The sequence below is a fragment of the Nycticebus coucang genome, chromosome 18, assembly GCF_027406575.1.
Source record: "Nycticebus coucang isolate mNycCou1 chromosome 18, mNycCou1.pri, whole genome shotgun sequence".
In the NCBI taxonomy this organism is placed as follows: Eukaryota; Metazoa; Chordata; class Mammalia; order Primates; family Lorisidae; genus Nycticebus; species Nycticebus coucang.
Window position 1 is genome coordinate 28,303,472 of NC_069797.1, and position 20,550 is coordinate 28,324,021.

The 20,550-nt window shown below is 42.7% G+C and overlaps 2 protein-coding genes across 3 annotated transcripts in view; both read left to right on the forward strand.

Moving 5' to 3' along the window:
• METTL16 (methyltransferase 16, N6-methyladenosine) overlaps nucleotides 1–20,514 on the forward strand; it is a 92,897-nt gene extending 72,383 nt beyond the window's left edge. For both annotated transcript variants that reach the window (XM_053568513.1, XM_053568514.1), the window contains 2 exons: nucleotides 14,161–14,337; nucleotides 15,397–20,514. In XM_053568513.1, coding sequence (XP_053424488.1) covers nucleotides 14,161–14,337; nucleotides 15,397–16,020 — 801 coding nt within the window. In that variant the 3' untranslated portion in view covers nucleotides 16,021–20,514. The remainder of the gene's footprint in view (nucleotides 1–14,160; nucleotides 14,338–15,396) is intronic.
• LOC128569883 (cytochrome c oxidase subunit 7B, mitochondrial-like) lies at nucleotides 6,847–7,315 on the forward strand. The gene has a single exon (XM_053568533.1). It carries the CDS (start codon nucleotides 6,959–6,961, stop codon nucleotides 7,199–7,201), a length of 243 nt encoding a protein of 80 aa, XP_053424508.1. The 5' UTR covers nucleotides 6,847–6,958; the 3' UTR covers nucleotides 7,202–7,315.
• Nucleotides 20,515–20,550: the final 36 nt, after the last annotated feature.

Here is a 20,550-nt window from a genome sequence, read left to right on the forward strand (position 1 = left end):
TGAAATGATTGATGCAAAGTCATATAAAGTAGATGATAGAAGAATCTTGGAATAAAACAACAAAATCAGATATGGGTAAGTGCTGAGATGGATAATGGAGACAGGTGGTTGGTCACAAGTTCAGAAAGGGAATGGCTCATGCTGGGCTAGGAAGAGACAACAAGAGGAAGAATTGTCAGTGTGTGACTTTTAAGTACAATTATACTTTACTCTGTAAATATTTGTTGAATATTTAAAGAAATGATGGACTTGTATTGGGGAACAACATTGTGAGCAGGGGCTCGGTACCCATGCTCAGTGGTTAGGGCACCAGCCACATACACGGAGGCTGGCAGGTTTGAACTCGTCCTGGGTCTGCCAAACAACCATGACAAATACAACAAAAAAATAGCCGGGCATTGCAGTGGGCACTTGTACTCCCAGCTACTTGGGAGGCTGAGGCAAGAGAAGCACTTACGCCCAAGGGTTTGAGGTTTGCTGTGAGCTGTGACGCCACTCTACCGAGGGTAACAAAGTGAAACTCTGTCTCAAAAAGAAAAACATGAGCAGCATATCAGTAGTTTACCAGATATAATCTTTGTTGTTATTTGACTGCTTCCACACATCTTATTTCCACCTGATAGTAAGCAAGTGAGGTAGATGATTTTGTCCCCATTTTATGTCAAGGAAATTGAAGGCTCTAGAAAATCAGGCTGGAACTCAGATCAGTCCAATTTCACAACCTGAGTGCTTGTCATCACTCTGATACTCTGCTCTCTGAGATACTGCCCCCTTTCCAGCCTGTCTGTAATAATCTTCTCATGCAGGCCCTGATCATCCTGCTTATGGACCATCCCATAGCCTCCTCTGTTATTCACTCAGATTCATCCTAAGTTCACCATTCTGCTCAGAAACTCCTCTGAGTGGCTACCAACAGCTTCTCACTTGGCTCACTGGGCCTCCTGGATCCAGCCTTAACTTTCCCTTCCATTCTAATCACTCCCTATTTTCCTGACTGTACTGTCTTCTACCATACTAGCCTGCCCTGTCTTCCAGTGGTGCCAAAGTCAGAGCTGATTTTGTATAACCTTTGCTCACAGCTCGTTCTCTGCCTGGTCCTTTCCTCTGAGTTCCCTCCTCTGTAACCTAGCCTGATTGCACCTTCTGCATAAAGCTTTCTTAACCATTCAGCCCATATAATTCTCTCCCTCTAGACTTGTACTTAACCTTTTTCAGTCACCTGTACTCTATGTAAACTTCTGTGTGACATACTTTGTATTGGTATTTTGTTTGGCTCTGACACAGTGTATTAACACCAAAATACATTGCATAGCATGTCAGAAACTCCTTTGTGAGCTGGCCCCTTTCTGCCTTTATGTTAAACAGGTTATTTAACTTCTCTAAGTTTTAGTTTCCTCATTTGTAAAAGGGAGGATAATACTAGTACCTGTCACATGAGGTTGTTTTGAGGATTGAATGTAGTTATTAATAACTCAGTGCCTGGTTAGGAAAATAGATTGTACAGTATAGTCAGGAAAACAGGGAGTGATTAGGATGAAAGGGAAAGTCAAGCTGGATCCTGGAGGCCTAATAAGCCAAATGAGAAACTGTTGGAAGTGGTGAGGAAAATACATTGTGTATTATATTGTATATTGCATTATCATTTCCCACCATTTCTTCCTGCCTACTCATGTATTTGATGCTTCAATAGATCCCACTCTGATCCCTCTGTCTAGAGATTTCCCCCTCTGCCCATCAGATTCTTCGTCCATCATGTCTTAGTTTTGACACTATCTCCTGTTTACCCTGTCCTGACTCTTCTAAGCTGGCCTCAGTGATCCTTCTCTTCTGATCACTATTATATTTTGCCCTACTCTCATTGTTGTATCTTTTATGTAACATCACCCTAGCATAGTACCTGACCCAGAGGCCCTCAAATAATAATTGTTTTTTTTTTTTTTTTTGTAGAGACAGAGTCTCACTTACTGCCCTCGGTAGAGTGCCGTGGCGTCACACGGCTCACAGCAACCTCCAGCTCCTGGGCTTACGCGATTCTCTTGCCTCAGCCTCCCGAGCAGCTGGGAAATAATAATTGTTGAATGAATGAAAATGAAGAAGTAAATGCTGTGGTATAGCAATTCTTTCACTTTTCCAACAAAGTATCAACTATAACAGAAAACAGTTACTGACAAACCCCTGGGCATCAAGGTGGCAAGAAGGATGTTTCCAGAAAGCACCCTGTGCTTACAAAGCTTCCTCTTTTCGCTTTAAATCCATTTGAATTTTGTATTCTATTCTAGAATGTTTCTTTTTCTTTTAATGTAAAATAATTTAACATTGAGTCAAATTGGCCTTGTCAGAAGATGCCCTATATTTGTCATTTAGTTCCATTCTTATTTCTTTTTTTGTCTTGTCTTTTCTTTCTTTTTTTTTGAGACAATTTCACTCTGTTGCCCTCGTTCACAGCAACCTCAGACTCTTGGCTTGAGCAATCTCCTTGCCGCAGCCTCCCAAGTAGCTGGGACTACCACCACCACACCCAGCTAATTTTTCTATTTTCCTTAGAGATGGATCGTAGATCATGCTCAGGGTGGTCTTGAACTCCTGAGCTTGAGCTATCCTCCTGCCTCAGCCTCCCAGAGTGCTAGCACTGCAGGCATGAGCCACCATGCTTGGCCTTCATTGATATTTCTATAGAATATGACAAAAAGCTTGTTTCTATAAACTATAAAAAATAGGTTATTTTTTTTTTAATTTAGTTTTACTCTTTTTATTCCCCAAAATGCATATTACAGGATTAAATAAATAGTACATTTGTAGGCATTTTATTTTGTTTTTCGTTTCTAATTTGTTTAAGAACTCTCCTTTGGAGCATGGAATTTTGTTAAAATTGCTTTCAGAGCACACAGCTTATTTGGAATGTTATCTGAGATGGAATATCTTTGCACTTTGAAAGTGGGTTTGATTTGTTTGTTTGTTTATTTATTTATTTATTTACTTTGAGGCAGAGCCTCAAACTCACAGCAACCTCCATCTCCTGGGTTCAAGTGATTCTCCTGCCTCCGCCTCCCACGTAGCTGGGATTACAGGCGCCTGCCACAACGCCCTGCTATTTTTTGGTTGCAGCTGTCATTGTTGTCTGGCAGGCCCGGGCTGGATTCAAACCCGCCAGCTCAGGTATATGTGGCTGGCGCCTTAGCCGCTTAAGCTACAGGCGCCGAGCTAGATTTCTTATTTTTTTAATAGCTAGAAGCCATTATAACTATTACAAGGCTTCTTAAAGTATTATAATAAATAATGTTTCAAAGTGATTACGTTAAGGAGATGATCTTCCCTTGAGTGTGAATATACTGGTTTATTTAAAAGACAGTCTGCTGAGTCCGCACACCATGGCTGGCACCTGTAATCCTACACTTTGGTAGGAAGATTGCTTGAGGCCAGAAGTTCAACACCAACCTGTACAACATACCAGTCTTGTCTCTACCTCTTCATCCTGTCCCTCTCCCTAGAGAAAACATATTTTAGTAGATTCTGTTTCCCATAGTGGTTGCTTTCATAGCCTCTTGATCTGTGCTGTCCAGTATGGTAGCTGCTAGCCACATGTGACTCTTTAAAATGAAATAAAGGGGCGGCGCCTGTGGCTCAGTGAGTAGGGCGCTGGCCTCATACACCAAGGGTGGGGGGAGAAGGCAGGTGGATTGCTTAAGCTCAGAAGTTCGAGACCAGCCTGAGCAAGAGCAAGACCTCATCTCTACAAATAGAAAAACTAGCCGGGTGTTGTGGCAGGCACCTGTTGTCCCAGCTACTTGGGAGGCTGAGGCAAGAGAATCTCTGAAGCCCAAGAGTTTGAGGTTGCTATGCCATGATGCCACAGCACTCTACCTAGTGTAACAAAATGAGACTCTATCTTAAAAAATAATAGTAATAGGCTTGGCACCTATGGCTCAAGCGGCTAAGGCCCTAGCCACATACACCTGAGCTGGCGGGTTCGAATCCAGCCTGGGCCCACCAAACAACAATGACGGCTGCAACCAAATAAATAGCCGGGCGTTGTGGTGAGCACCTGTAGCTGCTTGGGGGCTGGAGGCAGGAGAATCCCTTGAGCACAGGAGTTGGAGGTTGCTGTGAACTGTGATGCCATGGCACTCTACCCGGGGCGACAGCTTGAGGCTCTGTCTCAAAAAATAAAATAATAATAATTATTATAGTAACAACTTTCTTGTGGAGATGGGTGTCTGGCTTCGATGCCGAGGCTTATCTCAAACTCCTAGCCTCCAGCAGTCCTTCCTCTTTGGCCTCCCAAAGCACTGGGGTTATAGACATGAGCCACTGCATTTAGCTTCAAGGAACTTTTAAGGAAAACTTTTTATGTGAATAATTTCAAATTTCTAAAATGGTAGAATACAGGCTCGGCGCTCATAGCACAGTGGTTATGGCGCCAGCCACATACACCAAGGGTGGCAGGCTCAAGCCCAACCCCGGCCAGCTAAACAGCAATGACAACCACAACAAAAATAGCCGGGTATTGTGGTGGGCGCCTATAGTCCCAGCTACTTGGGAGGCTGAGGCAAGAGAATCATTTAAGCCCAAGAGTGAGGTTGCTGTGAGCTGTGATGCCACGGCATTCTACCAAGGGCGACATAGTGAGACTCTCTCAAAAAAAAAAAAAAGGTAGAGTACAGGGAACTCCCATTTACATATCACCTGATTCAGTTATTGACCATTCATGGTGGTTCCTGTTTCACCTATACTGCCTGTACCCTCTGTCACTGCCCTCATTATTCTGAAGCAAATCTCAGTCAATATATTATTTTATCCATGACTATTTTCATATTAGTCTCTAATAGGTAAATATTCTTTTTTCGAAACCATCAAAAAACCTACCACAATGTAGAATACCACAATGTAAAATAATTAATAGTAAGGGCTGGGAACAGTGGCTCATGCCTGTCATTCCAACACTGGGAGGCCGAGGCGGATGGATTGCTTGAGCTCATGAGTTCAAGACCAGCCTGAGCCAGAACAAGACCCTGGCTCTAAAAACAGCTGGACGTTGTGGTGGGTGTGTGTAGTCCAGCTATTTGGGAGGCTGAGGCAAGAGAATCGTTTGAGCCTAAGAGTTTGAGGTTGCTGTAAGCAGTGATGGCACGGCACTCTACCGAAGGCAATATAGTGAGACTCTGTCTCAAGAAAAAAATTAATGGTAATTCCTTCATGTCACTATATAGTTGATCAAAGCTTGATCAAACTAGCATCTTTTTGTTTGTTTGTTTGTTTTTGAGACAGAGTCTGACTTTGTCGCCCTCAGTAGAGTGCTGTGATGTCACAACTCATATCAACCTCCAGCACTTGGGCTTAGCTGATCCTCTTGCCTCAGCCTCCCGAGTAACTGGGACCATAGGTGCCCACCACAATGCCTGGCTATTTTTTTCTTGCAGTTTGGCCAGGGCAGAGTTCAAACCGGCCACCCTCGGAATAGGGGGCCGGCGCCCTACTCACTGAGCCATAGGCGCTGCCCTCAAACTAGCATCTTTTTTTTTTTTTGTCTTTGTAGAGACAATAGAGTCTTACTTTATCACCATCCGTAGAGTTCTGTGTCGTCACAGCTCACAGCAACCTCCAGCTCTTGGGCCCAGGTGATTCTCTTTTCTCAGCCTTCCGAGTAGCTGGGACCACAGGTGCCCACAACAATGCCCAGCCATTTTCTTGTTGCAGTTTGGCTCTGGTCAGGTTCGAACCCACCACCTTCAGTATATGAGGCCAGTGCCCTACTCACTGAGCCACAGGCGCCACCTATAATTTTATGCAGTGTAGTTGGTTGGCTTGTTCTTTGAATTTCTTTTACTTTGTAGTGTTCCACACCCCCCCCCCCTTTTCCCTTTCTCTTTCTCTTTCCTTCCCTTGTGGTTTATATCTTGATGACACTGGGATAATTGCCCAATAGAATTGTTTGTTTGTTTGTTTTTTGAGACAAAGTCTCACTGTTGCCCTCAATAGAGTGCTGTGATGTCACTGCTCATAGCAACACCAAACTCTTGGGCTTAAGCCATTCTCTGGCATTAGCCTCCTAAGTAGCTGGGACTACAGGCTCCCGCAATAACGCATGGCTATTTTTTGGTTATATTTGTCATGGTTGTTTGGCAGACCTGGGCTGGATTTGAACCTGCCAGCTCCAGTGTATGTGGCTGGCGCCTTAGCTGCTTGAGCTATATGTGCCAAGCCCCCAGTAGAGTTATTTTACATCTGGACTTTTCTGAGTTCACCTCTATGGTGTTAACGGGTTCCTGAGACCCCGTATTTCCTGTAAATTGGTAGCTACATCTAGAAGCTTGATCAGATACAGGGTTGATTTTTGTTTTTTTTTCCCTTGGTGAGTGGGAGCAATACTGCTGTTTAGGTGGTATGTGGTATTTACTATCACCTGGAGGCACATTGTACAGGAATGTGTGTCTTTGTGATAGGAGCAGTCATTGATGATTATTACCTAGATCCATTGATTTTTTTTGTTTGTTTGTTTGTTTTTTCTTTTTGTAACAGAGTCTTAAGCTATGCCCTGGGTAGAGGGCCGTGGTGTCACAACTCACAACAACCTCAAACTCTTGGGCTTAAGCTATTCTCTTGCCTCAGCCTCCCAAGTACCTGGGACTACAGGCGCCCGCCACAATGCCTGGCTATTTTTTGATTACAGTTGTCATTGTTGTTGGCAGGCCCAGGCTGGATTCCAACCCGCCAGCCCCGGTGTATGTGGCTGGCACCCTAGCTGCTGAGCTACAGTCACCGAGCCTAATTTTTTTTTCTTTAAAAAAAAACAACTTTGTTTTTTTTTTTTTTGAGATGCAATCTCATTTACATTGTTCAGGCTGGACTTATCTTCTGGTCTCAAAGAATCCTCCTGTCTCGGGTTTTTGCAAGGGGATCTGAAGTCAATTTGCACCGAACCATCACCTAGAATTGCTGCAGTTCCATTTTCAACTTCACGATGTTTTTCTTGGCCAAGAACGCACTAAGTCATCTCCAAGTTCGATACATTCAGCAAACAATGGCAAGGGCGAGCCACCAGAAACGAACACCTGATTTTCATGATAAATATGGTAACGCTGTATTAGCTAGTGGAGCCACTTTCTGTATTGCTGTATGGACATATGCAGTGACACAAATTGGCATAGAATGGAACCTGTTCCCTGTTGGCAGAGTCACCCCAAAGGAATGGAGAGATCAGTAATCATCCCAGCTGGTGTAATACTGGATTGTTTCAGGACCAACTCATAATTGATGCCAAGTAAAAGCACTGTGTACCCATTAAAATATGGCATTATTGAAATAAAGTACATTTGAAACCTTCAAAAAAAAAAGAAAAGAATCCTCCTGTCTCAGCCTACCTGGTAGCTGGAATTACAGTTGCATACCACTGCACCTGGCTAGATCCATTAATTCATTTATAGAGTTGCAAAATGGTATTCTAACCCTGTAGTTCTGCCTTCATTTATTAGCTGAAGTACTTCCTTAAAGAGAAACTTCCCTTTGTCAATTATTTGGTTACCTTGAGATATAGCTTATCTAGTAAAGGCAAGATAAATGCTTGGTTTTCTCCCTCTCTCTTTTTTTTCCTTTTTTCTTTTTGTAAATATGGGGTCTTTTTGTAGAGATTGCCCAGGCTGGTCTTCAACTATTGGGTTCAAGTGATCCTCTCACCTCAGCCTCATGAGTAGCTGGGATTACAGGTGCGAGTCACCATACCCATTGCTCAATTCTTTTGCTTTATTTTCCATTTGTAATAATAGTGAGTTGGTGGTTCCTTACAGCTAATAAAAATGGTCAAAGAGAGTAATTTGTTTTTGTTTGGAGAGTGTTCTGAACTTGTGGATTTAAAGCTATCTGATATTTTTCAGTTCATTGCCATTATTTTTTTCATTGACATATAGATTATGTCCCATCTTTGGTTATGGGAAATTTATTCATATTGGCTCCTGAATCTTTTTTATAAATATTTATTATAGTCTTTGAGAGCTTCTTTGTTTCATATTACAGATTCTTCCAAGTTCATGTTTTTCCCTATCCCAGATCTGGAATCAGCTATTTCTCTACGTAGCTCTGGTTTTGTTTTCTAGAAAATGGTATTTAAGATATTTATCTGGGGACGGCACCTGTGGCTCAAAGGAGTAGGGCGCCGGCCCCATATGTCGGAGGTGGTGGGTTCAAACCCAGCCCTGGACAAAAACTGCAAAAAAAGAAGGATATTTATCTGGATGCTATTCTTTGTTTCTAGGCTTTTTCAGCAGAGCTAGGGATTAGTATTCTTTTCTTTTTAGAGATAAAATATAAGTGGCTATCCCCATGCCTGTAATCCCAGCTACTCAGGAAGCTTAGACAGGAGGATCACTTGTACTCAGGAGTTCAAGACCAACCGAGGTGATATGGCAAGACCCCTATCTGTGATAAAATTAAAAAGCTATTTCTCTTTTTATTATTTTTATGTAGAGACGAGCCTCACTACGTTGTACACGATGGTCTTGATCTCCTGGTCTCAACCAGTCCTCCCCCCTTGACCTCCTAAAGTGCTAAGGTTATAGGTGTGAGCTTCTGCACCCAGCTATCTATAGGTTTTTCACTTAACTTCATTAGTTGTCCATTGATATCTCTCATTCAAAAATCTCCTGCACACATGGCACATGCCTTTAGTCTTAGCTACTTGGGAATGAGGTAGGAAGATTATTTGAACCCAGGATTTCAAGAACAGCCTGGGCAGCATAGCAAGACTCCATATATAAAAAAAAAGAGATAGCCGGGCGTTGTTGTGGGCGCCTGTAGTCCCAGCTGCTTGGGAGGCTGAGGCAAGAGAATCGCGTAAGCCCAAGAGTTGGAGGTTGCTGTGAGCCGTGTGACGCCACGGCACTCTACCCGAGGGCGGTACAGTGAGACTCTGTCTCTACAAAAAAAAAAAAAAAGAGAGAGAGAGAGAACAGGGTAGTGGCTCACGCCTGTAATCCCAGCAGTCTGGGAGGGCAAGGCGGATGGATTGCTTGAGCTCATGAGTTTTGAGACCAGCCTGAGCAAGAGCAAGACCCATCTCTTAAAAATAGCCAGGCTTTGTGGCAGGTGTCTATAGTCCCAGCTACTCAGGAGGCTGAGGCAAGAGAATCACTTGAGCCCAAGACTTTGAGATTTTTGTGAGCTATGCTGGCATGGCACTCTACCCAGGGCAAGAGAGTGAGACTGTCTCAAAAACAAAAACAGGCTGGGCATGGTGGCTCACGCCTGTAATCCTAGCACTCTGTGAAGCCTAGGCAGGTGGATTGCTTGATCTCATGAGTTGGAGACAAGCCTGAGCAAAAGCGAGTATTTCATGATGTCTACTAAAAGTAGAAAAACTGAGGCAAAAGGATCACAGTTGTTGTGGCAGGTGCCTATAGTCCCATCTACTCGAGAGGCTAAGACCAAGAGTTAGAGGTTGCTGTGAGCTATGACACCGCCACAGTTTACCGAGGATGACAAAGTGAGACTCTGTCTCAACAAAAAAAAGAGAATGTCCAAGTGGGTTGGTTAATAAGGAATCTGTACTCTTAGGCAACAATATATTCAGTCTACTTAATGGCAAGAGTGGATACACGTTTGAATGAGGCAATCTTGGTGAAATAGTCTAACTGTCCTGTCTGCTAGGTGTCATTGTTGGCTCCTAGACTCTGTTTCTCCCAGTAGTGGTGGCCTATGCTGAATACCAGCCCACAGGCATTCCACAGACTTCTAGAGGACTTAGAACAGTAGCCATTCAAAGGGTGGGCAGGCCCCAGTGCAGTGGCCAAGAGCATCCTTTTCACCTTGTGGGCATTCTAGAAGCTGCTCTTCTACAGGAGCAGGGTGTGACTTCATGCTGTGTAGATTTCAGGCAAGTGACCCTCTTGTTCTCTTCTGGGGGATAGATACTAAGAAGAACGTATGATTTCATGCAAACTGTGGCTTCATTGGAAGTAGTTTCCTGACTGATTGTACCGCTTGAGATCTAGAAATTAAAGTGAGGATTTAAGTTTGTAGATACCTCTGCTAGGTAATGTATCTTTTAAAATTTAAGAACTTTTTTTTTTTTTTTTTGAGACAGATCCTCTCCCAGTCACCCTGGGTAGAGTGCCAAGGAATCATAATTCACAGCAACCTCAAACTCTCGGGCTCAAGAGATACTCTTGCCTCAGCCTCCTGAGTAGCTGGGACTACAGGTGCCCACCACAATGGTATTTTCTCTTTTGTTTTCTTTTTAGTTTTGCTATTTTTAGTAAAGATGGGGTCTTGCTCTTGCTCAGGCTGGTCTTGAACTCCTGAGCTCAGGCAGTCCACCTGCCTCGGCCTCCCAGAGTGCTGGGACTATAGGGCTGAGTTACCACGCCTGTCCAAGAACTATTTTTTGCCTGTTTATAGCTTCCTTCTAATGTGTTTTAAATAATGCTACTAAATAACACTTGAACCTCCTCCCTTATATCATTCATGAAATACTGTAATTGAAAAGATATAGACCTGTATTCCCTGTGAGACCTGCAACTTCTCAACAGACTTTTTTCATATTATAAATGTAAATGATTGAGGGTTGTCTTTTTTTTCTTTCAGTAGACTTTAAAATGATGGATTACTTATGTATACTTTGCTAAACAGGATTATGACAGTTTGAATGTAGCACTCTAAAATATTTGTGGTGGTTTGTGATTATCAAAATAAAATCATTTCAATTGGGAGAAAACACAGCTTCTATTTACTAGTGTTTGTGGCAGGGTGTAAAATCACCTGATACCAAGAACTTATTGGGTTGAATTTAACTACTAATTTCTTTCTTTCTTTTGTTTTTTGAGATAAGAGTCTAACTATGTCACCCTTGGTAGAGTGCCATGGCGTCACAGCTCACAGCAACCTCCAACTCTTGGGCTTAAGCAATTCTCTTGCCTCAGTCTCCCAAGTAGCTGGGAATATAGGTGCCCTCCACAATGCCTGGCTATTTTTTGGTTGTACTTGTCATTGTCGTTTGGCAGGCCTGGGCTGGGTTCAAACCCGCCAGCTCCAGTGTATGTGGCTGGCCCCCTAGCCGCTGAGCTACAGGCGAGGAGCCTAACTATTAATTTCTTAAGACCTAATCTTGTAGTTTTCTGTAGCCCTACCCACTAAGAATTTTTCTTTATAGACAAAAGGGATACTGGAACAATTGCTGTATGCTTAAGTTAATCTTTAATAATTTAAAAATCTGGCTTGAGAATTTCTACAGTGTAAATCGTCTGTCTCTTGAGTGACTAATTTCTATAGTAAAGTAAAACTATATTCAAAACAATCCTGGGCTCGGTGCTAGTAGCACAGTGGTTATAGTGCCAGCCACATACACCGAGGGTGGAAGGTTCAAACCCGGCCCAGACCAGCTAAACAACTACAACAACAACAACAAAAATAGCTGGGTGTTGTGACTGGCGCCTGTAGTCCCAGCTGCTTGGGAGGCTGAGGCAAGAGAATTGCTTAAACCCAAGAATTTGAGGTTACCATGAGCTATGACACCACGGCGTTATACCCAGAGCAACATAATGAGACTCTGTCTCCAAAAAAAATCCTGAGGACCAAGCACGGTGGTCACGTGATGCCTGTAATCCCAGCACTTTGGGAGGCTGAGATGGGTGGATTGCCTGAGCTCACAGGTTTGAAAGCAGCCTAAGCAAGAGCAAGACCCTGTCTCTAAAAATAGCTGGGCATTGTGGTGGGCACCTGTAGTCCCAGCTATTCATGAGGCTGAGACCAGAGAATCAGTTGACCCCAGGAGTTTGAAGTTGCTTTGAGCTATGACGTCTCAGCACTCTACTGAGAGCAATATAATGAGACTTAGTCTCAAAAATCTCCAAAAAACACACAAAGCAATCCTGAAATTGTGTATGTGTGTATTAAAATAATTCATTTGATTGACCATTGTCTATAGAAAACTGGGGCCAAGGTGCAAGGTGAAGGAACCATGGCTGAGATGGAGAAATTTTTGTTTTGGTCCTGAGATAGCAGAGTAATTGTCTATTTTGTTTTTTTTGACTTGCTCCAAACTTTGAAAGTAAATCCCTGATTGAGCTCTTGTCAGGTTTAGTGAGGGTGTGTTTTCTCTGTTAATTTCTCATAAATGATGAAGAGTCTATTCTTAATTTTGGAGAAAGAATATATAAAGTGTTAGACTCTCAGTAGACTGTAGAAATTATGTTTCTTATGCTGGGTGGTTGAGTAGTAACTGTCTCAGTGTCAGTATGAATTTGTCTCATCTTGTCTGAAACATAATTAAGTTCACGTTCAGACAGGTCTTAGAGTCCCTGCATTTCTGAAGAGCAGGTTCTTTTACACACACACACCCTTTGTTTTTGGTCCTTTTCTTTTTTCTAAGCTTGTTTTCTAGCATTTTTTAACTTCTTTTTTTTATTAGTTAATTTTTGGCATAAAGAGAAAATATAGATTATTTTTTAGAAATATTTCTGATATTTCTTTGTTTTCTAACATACACTAAACTGGCTCTACTAGCTATTGTGTTGTGTATGTACACGGCATGGGGCTGCTGGTTAGTTCTTGGAAGGCCTCATTGCCAGTTACTCTGTAAGTGCACATGCCCTGTCAGTTTTGCCAGGGAGAACTGGAATTATCAGTAGCACAGTTACCAGGTTCCTTTTTGCAGGAAAAGATCTTCAAACCTGACTAGGTATTTTTTCTGAGTTATTTTTCCTCACTATACTCACTTGCTCATTTTGCCCCTGACTTTAGCATTGTCTTAAGTTTTTAAGGTTTGTTTTTGTTTTTATTTTTGAGACAGAGTCTCCAGCTGTCTCCCTGAGTACAGTGCTGCGGCCTTATAGCTCACAGCAACCTCCAACTCTTGGGCTCAAGCGATCCTCTTGCCTGAGTTTTTCCATTTTTAGTAAAGACGGGGTTTTGATTTTACTCAGGCTTGTCTCGAGCTCGCGAGCTTAGGCGATTCACCCGCCTCAGACTCCCAGAGTGCTAGGATTATAGGGGTGAGCCACTGTGCCCAGCCAGTTTTTAAGGCTTTGATACATTTTGTCAGCAAGGATAAATCTGTCTCTTAAAACAGTGTCTGTAATATATATGGTCTTAGCCAAGAGTCATTTTTTAAAAAAAATAACTATTTAGAAAGTTTTGGAGGAAAAGCAAATTAAAAAAATAAGTTTTTGCTTTAAAGGAATACATTTTAAATATAGTGGTGTCATTTGGTTTTTAAAACAGAACTTGAGTCCCTCTAGTGGGTAAGACATAATTCGTCTTCCAAGCTTGAGATAGAAAGGAAGATAGAAAGCTTGATTTTCATGGAAACAGCTTGCAAATTTATTTTTCTTATAAGTACTGGTACCCCCTCCCTAGCTGCCTGGCAATGCTCAGGTAACCACTGGCTTTGTTCTAATATCAGCCAAGGTTCAGCAGTCCACCCCCTGTATTCCTGTCATCTCAATGGCTCTGGTCATTCTTTGCATGTGATCTCACAAGATGTAGTTCATCAACGACTTTACTTCAAGCCTCAGCAAGTATATATTGAAAGTGCTAGTTGGGGCCAGGCATGGTGGCTCGCACCTGTAATCCTAGCACTCTGGCAGACCAAGGTGGGTGGATTGCTTGAACTTAGGAGTTCAAGACCAGCCTGAGCCCATCTCTACTAAAAATAGAAAAAACAAGCAGAGTGTTGTTGCAGGCAACTAATTGTAGTCCCAGCTACTCAGGAGGCTGAGGCAGGAGAATTGCTTGAACCAGGAGTTTGAGGTTGCTGTGAGCTATTACACCATGCGTTCTACCCAGGGTGACAGAATGAGACTCTGCTTAAAAAAAAAAATTAGCAAATGGAGGAGTTATATACTGATAGCCAGAAGAGCGGCAGCATGATATGCTTGGAAAAAACTTGGGTATGGTGTTTAAATCCTAACTTCAGTTACTAGCTGTGTGACCTTGAGTGTAATTACATAGCCAGCCTTCCCGTATTTCTCTTTTGTAAAGTAGGGAGATGATAAAACTACCTTGCAGGATAGTTTTAAGTAGGGGAAATAACACAAAGGCCTTTGCTGGTATTTTTTACTCTATAATTGGTAGCAGAAGTTATGGAAAATTCTCTAGCTGAGTCTATTAATGATGCATGGAATTTAATTATCTGGATAACTTTCTTCTCTTCTTCATGCTTTCTTTTTCTTTCAGTCACCACCAAGTAAGCGAAGAAAATTAGAGAAGCCAAGGAAACCCATTACATTTGTTGTGTTAGCGTCTGTGATGAAAGAATTATCCCTCAAAGCATCATCATCTTTGGGTTCTGAAACAGTGGAAGGCATTGTCGTCGTCACAACATGGATCGAAAAAATTCTCACCGATCTGAAGGTATCTGATAATCATATTTAAGTACTCATAATAATCTTTCTTTTCTCTTCTATTTATTTTTTATTTAGTTAGTTAGGTTTTTTTGTTTTGTTTTTTTGAAATAGAGTCTCACTGTTACCCTTGGTAGAGTGCCATGGCATCACAGCTCATAGCAACCTCAAACTCTTGGGCTTAAGCATTTCTCTTGTCTCAGACTCCCAGGTAAGACTACAGGCACCCACCACAAAGCCCAGCTATTTTTTTATTGTAGTTGTCATTGTTGTTTAGCTGGCCTGGGTTGGGTACGAGCCCTCCAGCCTCATTGCATGTGACTGGCGCCGTAACCCCTGAGCTATGGACGCCAAGTCTATTTTATATTTATATATTTTATTTTACTTATTTATTTATTTTTTGATACAGAGTCTCTTTCCTCTTGGGTAGAGTGCTTTGTCATCATACCTCACAGCAACCTCAAATTCTTGGGCTTAAGCGATCATCTTGCCTCAATCTCCCATGTAACTGGGTCTACAGGCTGCCACAGTGCCTGGCTGGTTTTTCTATTTTTTTTTTTTTTTTTAGTAGAGATGAAGTCCTGCTCTTACTCAGACTGGTCTCAAACTCCTGAGCTCAAGCAGTCCAGTCCATCCACTTTAGCCTTCCAGAGTGCTGGGATTACACGTGTGACCTACTATACTATACCAGCATTCTTTTCTCGTCTTCTTTTTTTTTTTTTTTTGGAGACAGTCTCATTTTAACCCCATTGTACAGTGTGGTGGCGTCACAGCTTATAGCACCCTCAAACTCTTGGGTTTAAGCGTTGCCTCAGCCTCCCAAGTAGCTGGGACTATAGGCACCTGCCACAACGCCCAGCTATTTTGTTGGGTGTAGTTGTCGTTGTTTAGCAGTCCGGGGCTGGATTCGAACCCGCCAGCTCTGCTGTATGTGGCTGGCACCCTAGCTGCTTGAGCTATAGGTGCCGAGCCATTCTTTGTTCTTTTCAAAGGAAGTTTGAAGAGTAGGGGAAAGTGATTTCCTATAAAATTCTGTTTTTCCTGTAAAATTCTGTTTTTCTTCAAATAGGTCCAGCATAAACGAGTTCCCTGTGGAAAAGAGGAACTTAGCCTTTTCCTAACAGCCATAGAAAACTCTTGGGTTCATTTAAGGAGAAAGAGAAGAGAGCGAGTGAGACAATTGAGAGAAGTTCCTAGAGCTCCTGAGGATGTCATCCAAGCCTTGGAAGAGAAAAAGTCCACCCCTAAAGAGTCTGGCAATAGCCAAGAATTAGTCAAGGATTCCCAGGAGAGCATCCTGTGTGGGCCTGCGCCTAGGGAAGGCGAGCCTGCCACTGTTGAGGGCCATTGCCCACATCAGGAATCGTTTTGCCAGGAGGAAAACGCAGAACTCATGGAGGATGAAAGGAGTGAGGAAAAGGGAGGGATGGAGGTTTTGGAAGATTGTAAAGGCTCTAGCAATGGAGCCCAGGACCAAGAGGTTTCTGAGCAGTTCAGCAACCCAGCAGCTGAAAGGGGGAAACATCTCCAAGGAGTGGCTGGACGTTACCTGTTTAAGTGTTTGATAAATGTTAAGAAGGAGGTGGATGACACCTTAGTTGAAATGCATTGGGTGGAGGGCCAGAACAGGGATTTGATGAACCAACTTTGCACATACATACGTAACCAAATTTTTAGGCTTGTGGCTAGTTAATGCCAGACTCCTGGCACAGCTGAACAGTGTCTATAAAGCAGCTTGCTTTGGAGTGTGCTCTAGGGTGGCAAGAGGAATTCTATCTCTGGCCCATTAGAAGCATTATGTGGTGTTAAAAAAAAAAAAAAAAACAAAAAAAAACCCTAACACAGAAACCAATTCATTTTTAAACCCACCCCCTCTCTGCCCCGCTTTTTTTAAGGTTACAGGGAGTTGTAGTATGGTAGTTCAGGAGGAAGAATTCTATCAGTAACAACAGAAAGCCATCAGTAAACTCATGAGGGGTTTAAAGCTGCCTTAAGCTGGTCCCTTCAGCTTTGTACTGCTTCTCTGAGGCCAAAAGGATTGTTTGTGGAGTCTGGCCCAGGCAACACTGTTCTTTCTCTCTAGACAGTGCTTCTTGAGAAGGGGTGGCTCTCTTGGCCCACAATTGGCAGTGTATGCCAGGGAAGACAGGCCCCGATTCTCTCTTCTAGGTCACCCTTCAAGACTGAATCTACTCACTGTAGGTTCATATGAATGATTGACCCTGCATCAGTCCTGAGAAAAGAACTGGCCCAGTGGGAGAGTTGGGAGAAAAACTTAGTAATGCCAAGACCAAGGGCTGATGGGGAATGGTATGTTCCTATTTTGATGTTGTTTATTTCAGAAGCAGAATTAGGTAAGCAAAACTCCTAGATGTGACTGAAACACAAGAAATACACCCATACTCCGCTCTAGCCTGTTGAAAACACCATTTTATAGCACTTTTACTTCTTAATAACTTTTGTTTCAATATTAGAAATGAAACTTACTTTGTTTTCAACATAAGAATATTCAAAATTGAATACTATCATTCCTGTTTGAATCCCGGAGTTAGGGAAGATATTTTCTTGGCTCTGAGTGGGTGATTGATGACAGAAATGAGAAATGGATTAAGAGATTACATATAGTACTTAGCTTGCCCAAGTCTCATCTATTGGCAGATAATGTGTTGCTGATCAAATTCTGCGTTTTGTGGCTTCATTTGTAATCCGCTCTGTGCTTACCTATTGACCTTGGAGAATTCTGAGGCAGGGTCACCATCTATGTCCTTAAAACATGCTGCTAATCAGAATGACAGGGTTCAGCAGAAATAACCTCGAATCTCTTTTTTTGTTCTCTTGGTCTCTTCATAACCCTGTGCTGTATTTGACTTTCATAGGTTGATTTTTACATCAGAAGTGTAGGGTTCTGTTTAGACTAAAATCTTTTTTTTTTTTTTTTTAGACAGTCTCATTTTAAACCCCTTGGTAGAGTGCCATGGCGTCATAGCTCACAGCAACCTCAAACTCCTGGGCTTAGGTGATTCTTTTGGCTCAGCCTCTCAAGTAGCTGGGATTACAGCCACCCGCCACCACACCGGGCTATTTTTTTGTTGCAGTTTGGCCGGGGCCGGGTTCGAACTTGCCACCCTCAGTATATGGGGCTGGTGCCCTACCCACTGAGCCACAGGCGCCGCCCAAGACTAAAACCTTTTAATACGGTGCCGGAGCTCCTTGCTATCTGCAAAGATGACTACAGATGTGTCATTAGGCCACCTTTTTGAGAGGTGACTGCTGGTTAGGGCAGAAAGCTGATGGATAACCTTAGCATATCTTGGCAGTAGCTAGATCAGGCCCTCAGCAGAGATACAAGAAATGGAACTAGTATGCCTCCCTCTGGCAGTGGTGCTAGAGCTAGAGAAGAGAGCATATTAACCATTGTTCTCAAACTGGTCCGTGGACTTCCAGAGAATCTAGAAGCTTCCTGGAATTATTTCTAAAAGGCCTGTGAGCATGTATATTTGGTCCTCTAGGGTACATGACATAGATCAGTAATCCACTAAGGATTAAGAACCCCTGTTTTAATCCAACCATTCATTTGACAGGATGAGGAAACTATTACCCAGGGTCACACAGAGCCAGGATTCAATCCAAGGCCTTGGATTTCCCCCACAAAGCAGAATAATTTTTACTCTACTGCCCCATACCATTCTGGTGTACTTACCTCTGATTAATACCACATCTACTTGGGAGGCTGAGGCAAAAGAATTGCTTAAGCCCAAGAGTTGGAGGTTGCTACGAGCTGTGACGCCACGGTACTCTACCGAGGGCGACATAGTACGACTCTGTCTAAAAAAAGTGGCGTCGTATGCTGGGTTAAACCTAGGTTTGTTTTATTATGAAAGAGTAGCACATGCTCATTAATGAAGATTTAGAAAAAAATGAAAATTCAAAAAACTACAACAAATTCAGACAGCGCCTGTGGCTCAGTGAGTAGGGTGCCGGCCCCATATATTGAGGGTGGTGGATTCAAACCCGGCCCCAGCCAAACTGCAACAAAAAATAGCTGGGCATTGTGGTGGGCACCTGTAGTCCCAGCTACTCGGGAGGCTGAGTCAAGAGAATCGCTTAAGCCCAAAAGCTGGAGGTTGCTGTAAGCTGTGACACCACGGCACTCTACCGAGGGCAACAAAGAGACTCTTTCTCTTAAAAAAAAAAAAAAAAAAAAAAACACCCAAATTCACTCCCAGTTTCAGTCCTCTCTCATATAACCACTATTGGTATTTGTGTTTTTGTCTGGGCTTCCTGCAGATGGGGGGGGTGTGAGTATGTGGTTTTAACTTTATATATTCAGCTTCATACTATTCTTTGTTTCATTTAAGTCTTGTCTTCCATGTTCTAACAGTGGTGTATTTCTTTATTCTTCTGCCTTTTCTGTTTTTAAAATTTTGCTTTCAACTGGCTTTCACTCATCTTAGGTTTTTTTGTTTGTTTGTTTGTTGTTGTTTCGCTCATCTTAGTTTTAAGGTTTTTTTTTTCTTCCTTTAGCGATTCTCTTGCCCATAGCCTCTCAAATAGCTGGGAATACAGATGCCCATCACAAGGCCCGATTTTTTGGTAGAGATGGGGTCTCACTCTGGCTTACTCCAGCTCAGGATGGTCTCGAACCTTTGAGCTCAGGCAATCCATCCGCCTCAGCCTCCCAGATTGCTGGGACTATAGGTGTGAGCCACCACGCCTGGCTTTCCTGCCTTTTCAATACATCTTTCTGGCACAGTATTGGCCTTAGTTTTGGGGATTCCCAGAGAATATACTGTATAGCTAGAGGCACAAAATGTATGTCTGTTTCTGTACATATTTTAGTCCCTAGATTTAAGGCTTGGTGTCATGGAGGAAGTTTTATAGGTGTTAAGCTAACGATTTTTGAATTTAAAAATTATGTGACAAGGGAGACTTCCAGAGTGTTAGGAATACTAGAGCTATGAGTGCCTTCCTTGCATTTGGATGTCATCATTTTCTCTTCTGAGAAGAATAGCCTGTTTCTTAGGGTATCTAATGAGAGAACATTGAAAACACTTTAAAAGGTCATCTACAAATTGTGGTCATGCATATGCTTGATAATTGCGTGATGTGTGATAGTGCTACCTCCAGGATATATAGTATGGGCAGATAGAATCTTTTTTCTATGTTGAGTGATACTCTCCATGAGTGTCAACAGGTCAAATTCATGATTGGTGGATTGGCATGAAAATAAATCCTTGTGGAATTATCTTAAATTCTATCCTGGTCCCGGGCAGCGCCTGTGGCTCAGTGAGTAGGGCGCCAGCCCCATATGCCGAGGGTGGTGGGTTCAAACCCAGCCCCAGCCAAACTGCAACCAAAAAATAGCCGGGCGGGCACCTGTTGTGGCGGGCGCCTGTAGTCCCAGCTGCTCAGGAGGCTGAGGCAAGAGAATCGCGTAAGCCCAAGAGTTAGAGGTTGCTGTGAGCTGTGTGACGCCACGGCACTCTACCGAGGGCGGTACAGTGAGACTCTGTCTCTACAAAAAAAAAAAAAAAAATTCTATCCTGGTCCCTAAAATTTGCTTGTGATCTTTTGATAACTAAAATGGGAACAAAAGCTGGGCTTGTTTTCTGAGGTGCACTAAAGCTGCTTTTGTTCCTTGGAATCTGCTTTGCTTCCATCCATTTGGTTCCTTCCCCCCACATCCTTGCCCAACAGTTGCCACATCAGAGCTTTGCTGCTTGTCCTACTTGGGCTGGCAGCTCTGTGGTGGTGACATGTCAGCTGATCTCAGGGCTTCATGCAAATTAGTATACATTTTTAAAAACAAAAAATGTTTTTTTCTCTTGATGGAAATCAAAGCTTACCATGTGCATACTCGAACCTGGTAGGAATGGTGAAGCTGCAAAGTGTGGAAAAGATGCAAGAACTGGAAAATCCAAGGCCTTTTAAAAGAAGTGAGTTGTTGAGTTCCTGACTAGCTGCCAGAGCCCTTCCATCTTCCTTAATCCACACTATTTCCCTCTGTAGCCACATGGGGGCATCTTTGGACCTTTTATCAAACACCTTAACGTCATTGTGGGAGTGGAATCATGTCTATAGTATTTTCTTGAAATAGCCAGTTGTTACCCAGATTTGTATTTTTATGTAAACGCTTACGTTTTTCACATAAATGAAATTTGAAAAATAAAAGTAGAAGGAAAAAATACATCCATGGTCTTTTTTTAATCTGGCATAATTCCTT

What these genes read in the sequence shown, in the direction of transcription:
- LOC128569883 (XM_053568533.1), top strand. Translation starts at nt 6,959, where the DNA reads ATGTTTTTCTTGGCCAAGAACGCACTAAGTCATCTCCAAGTTCGATAC.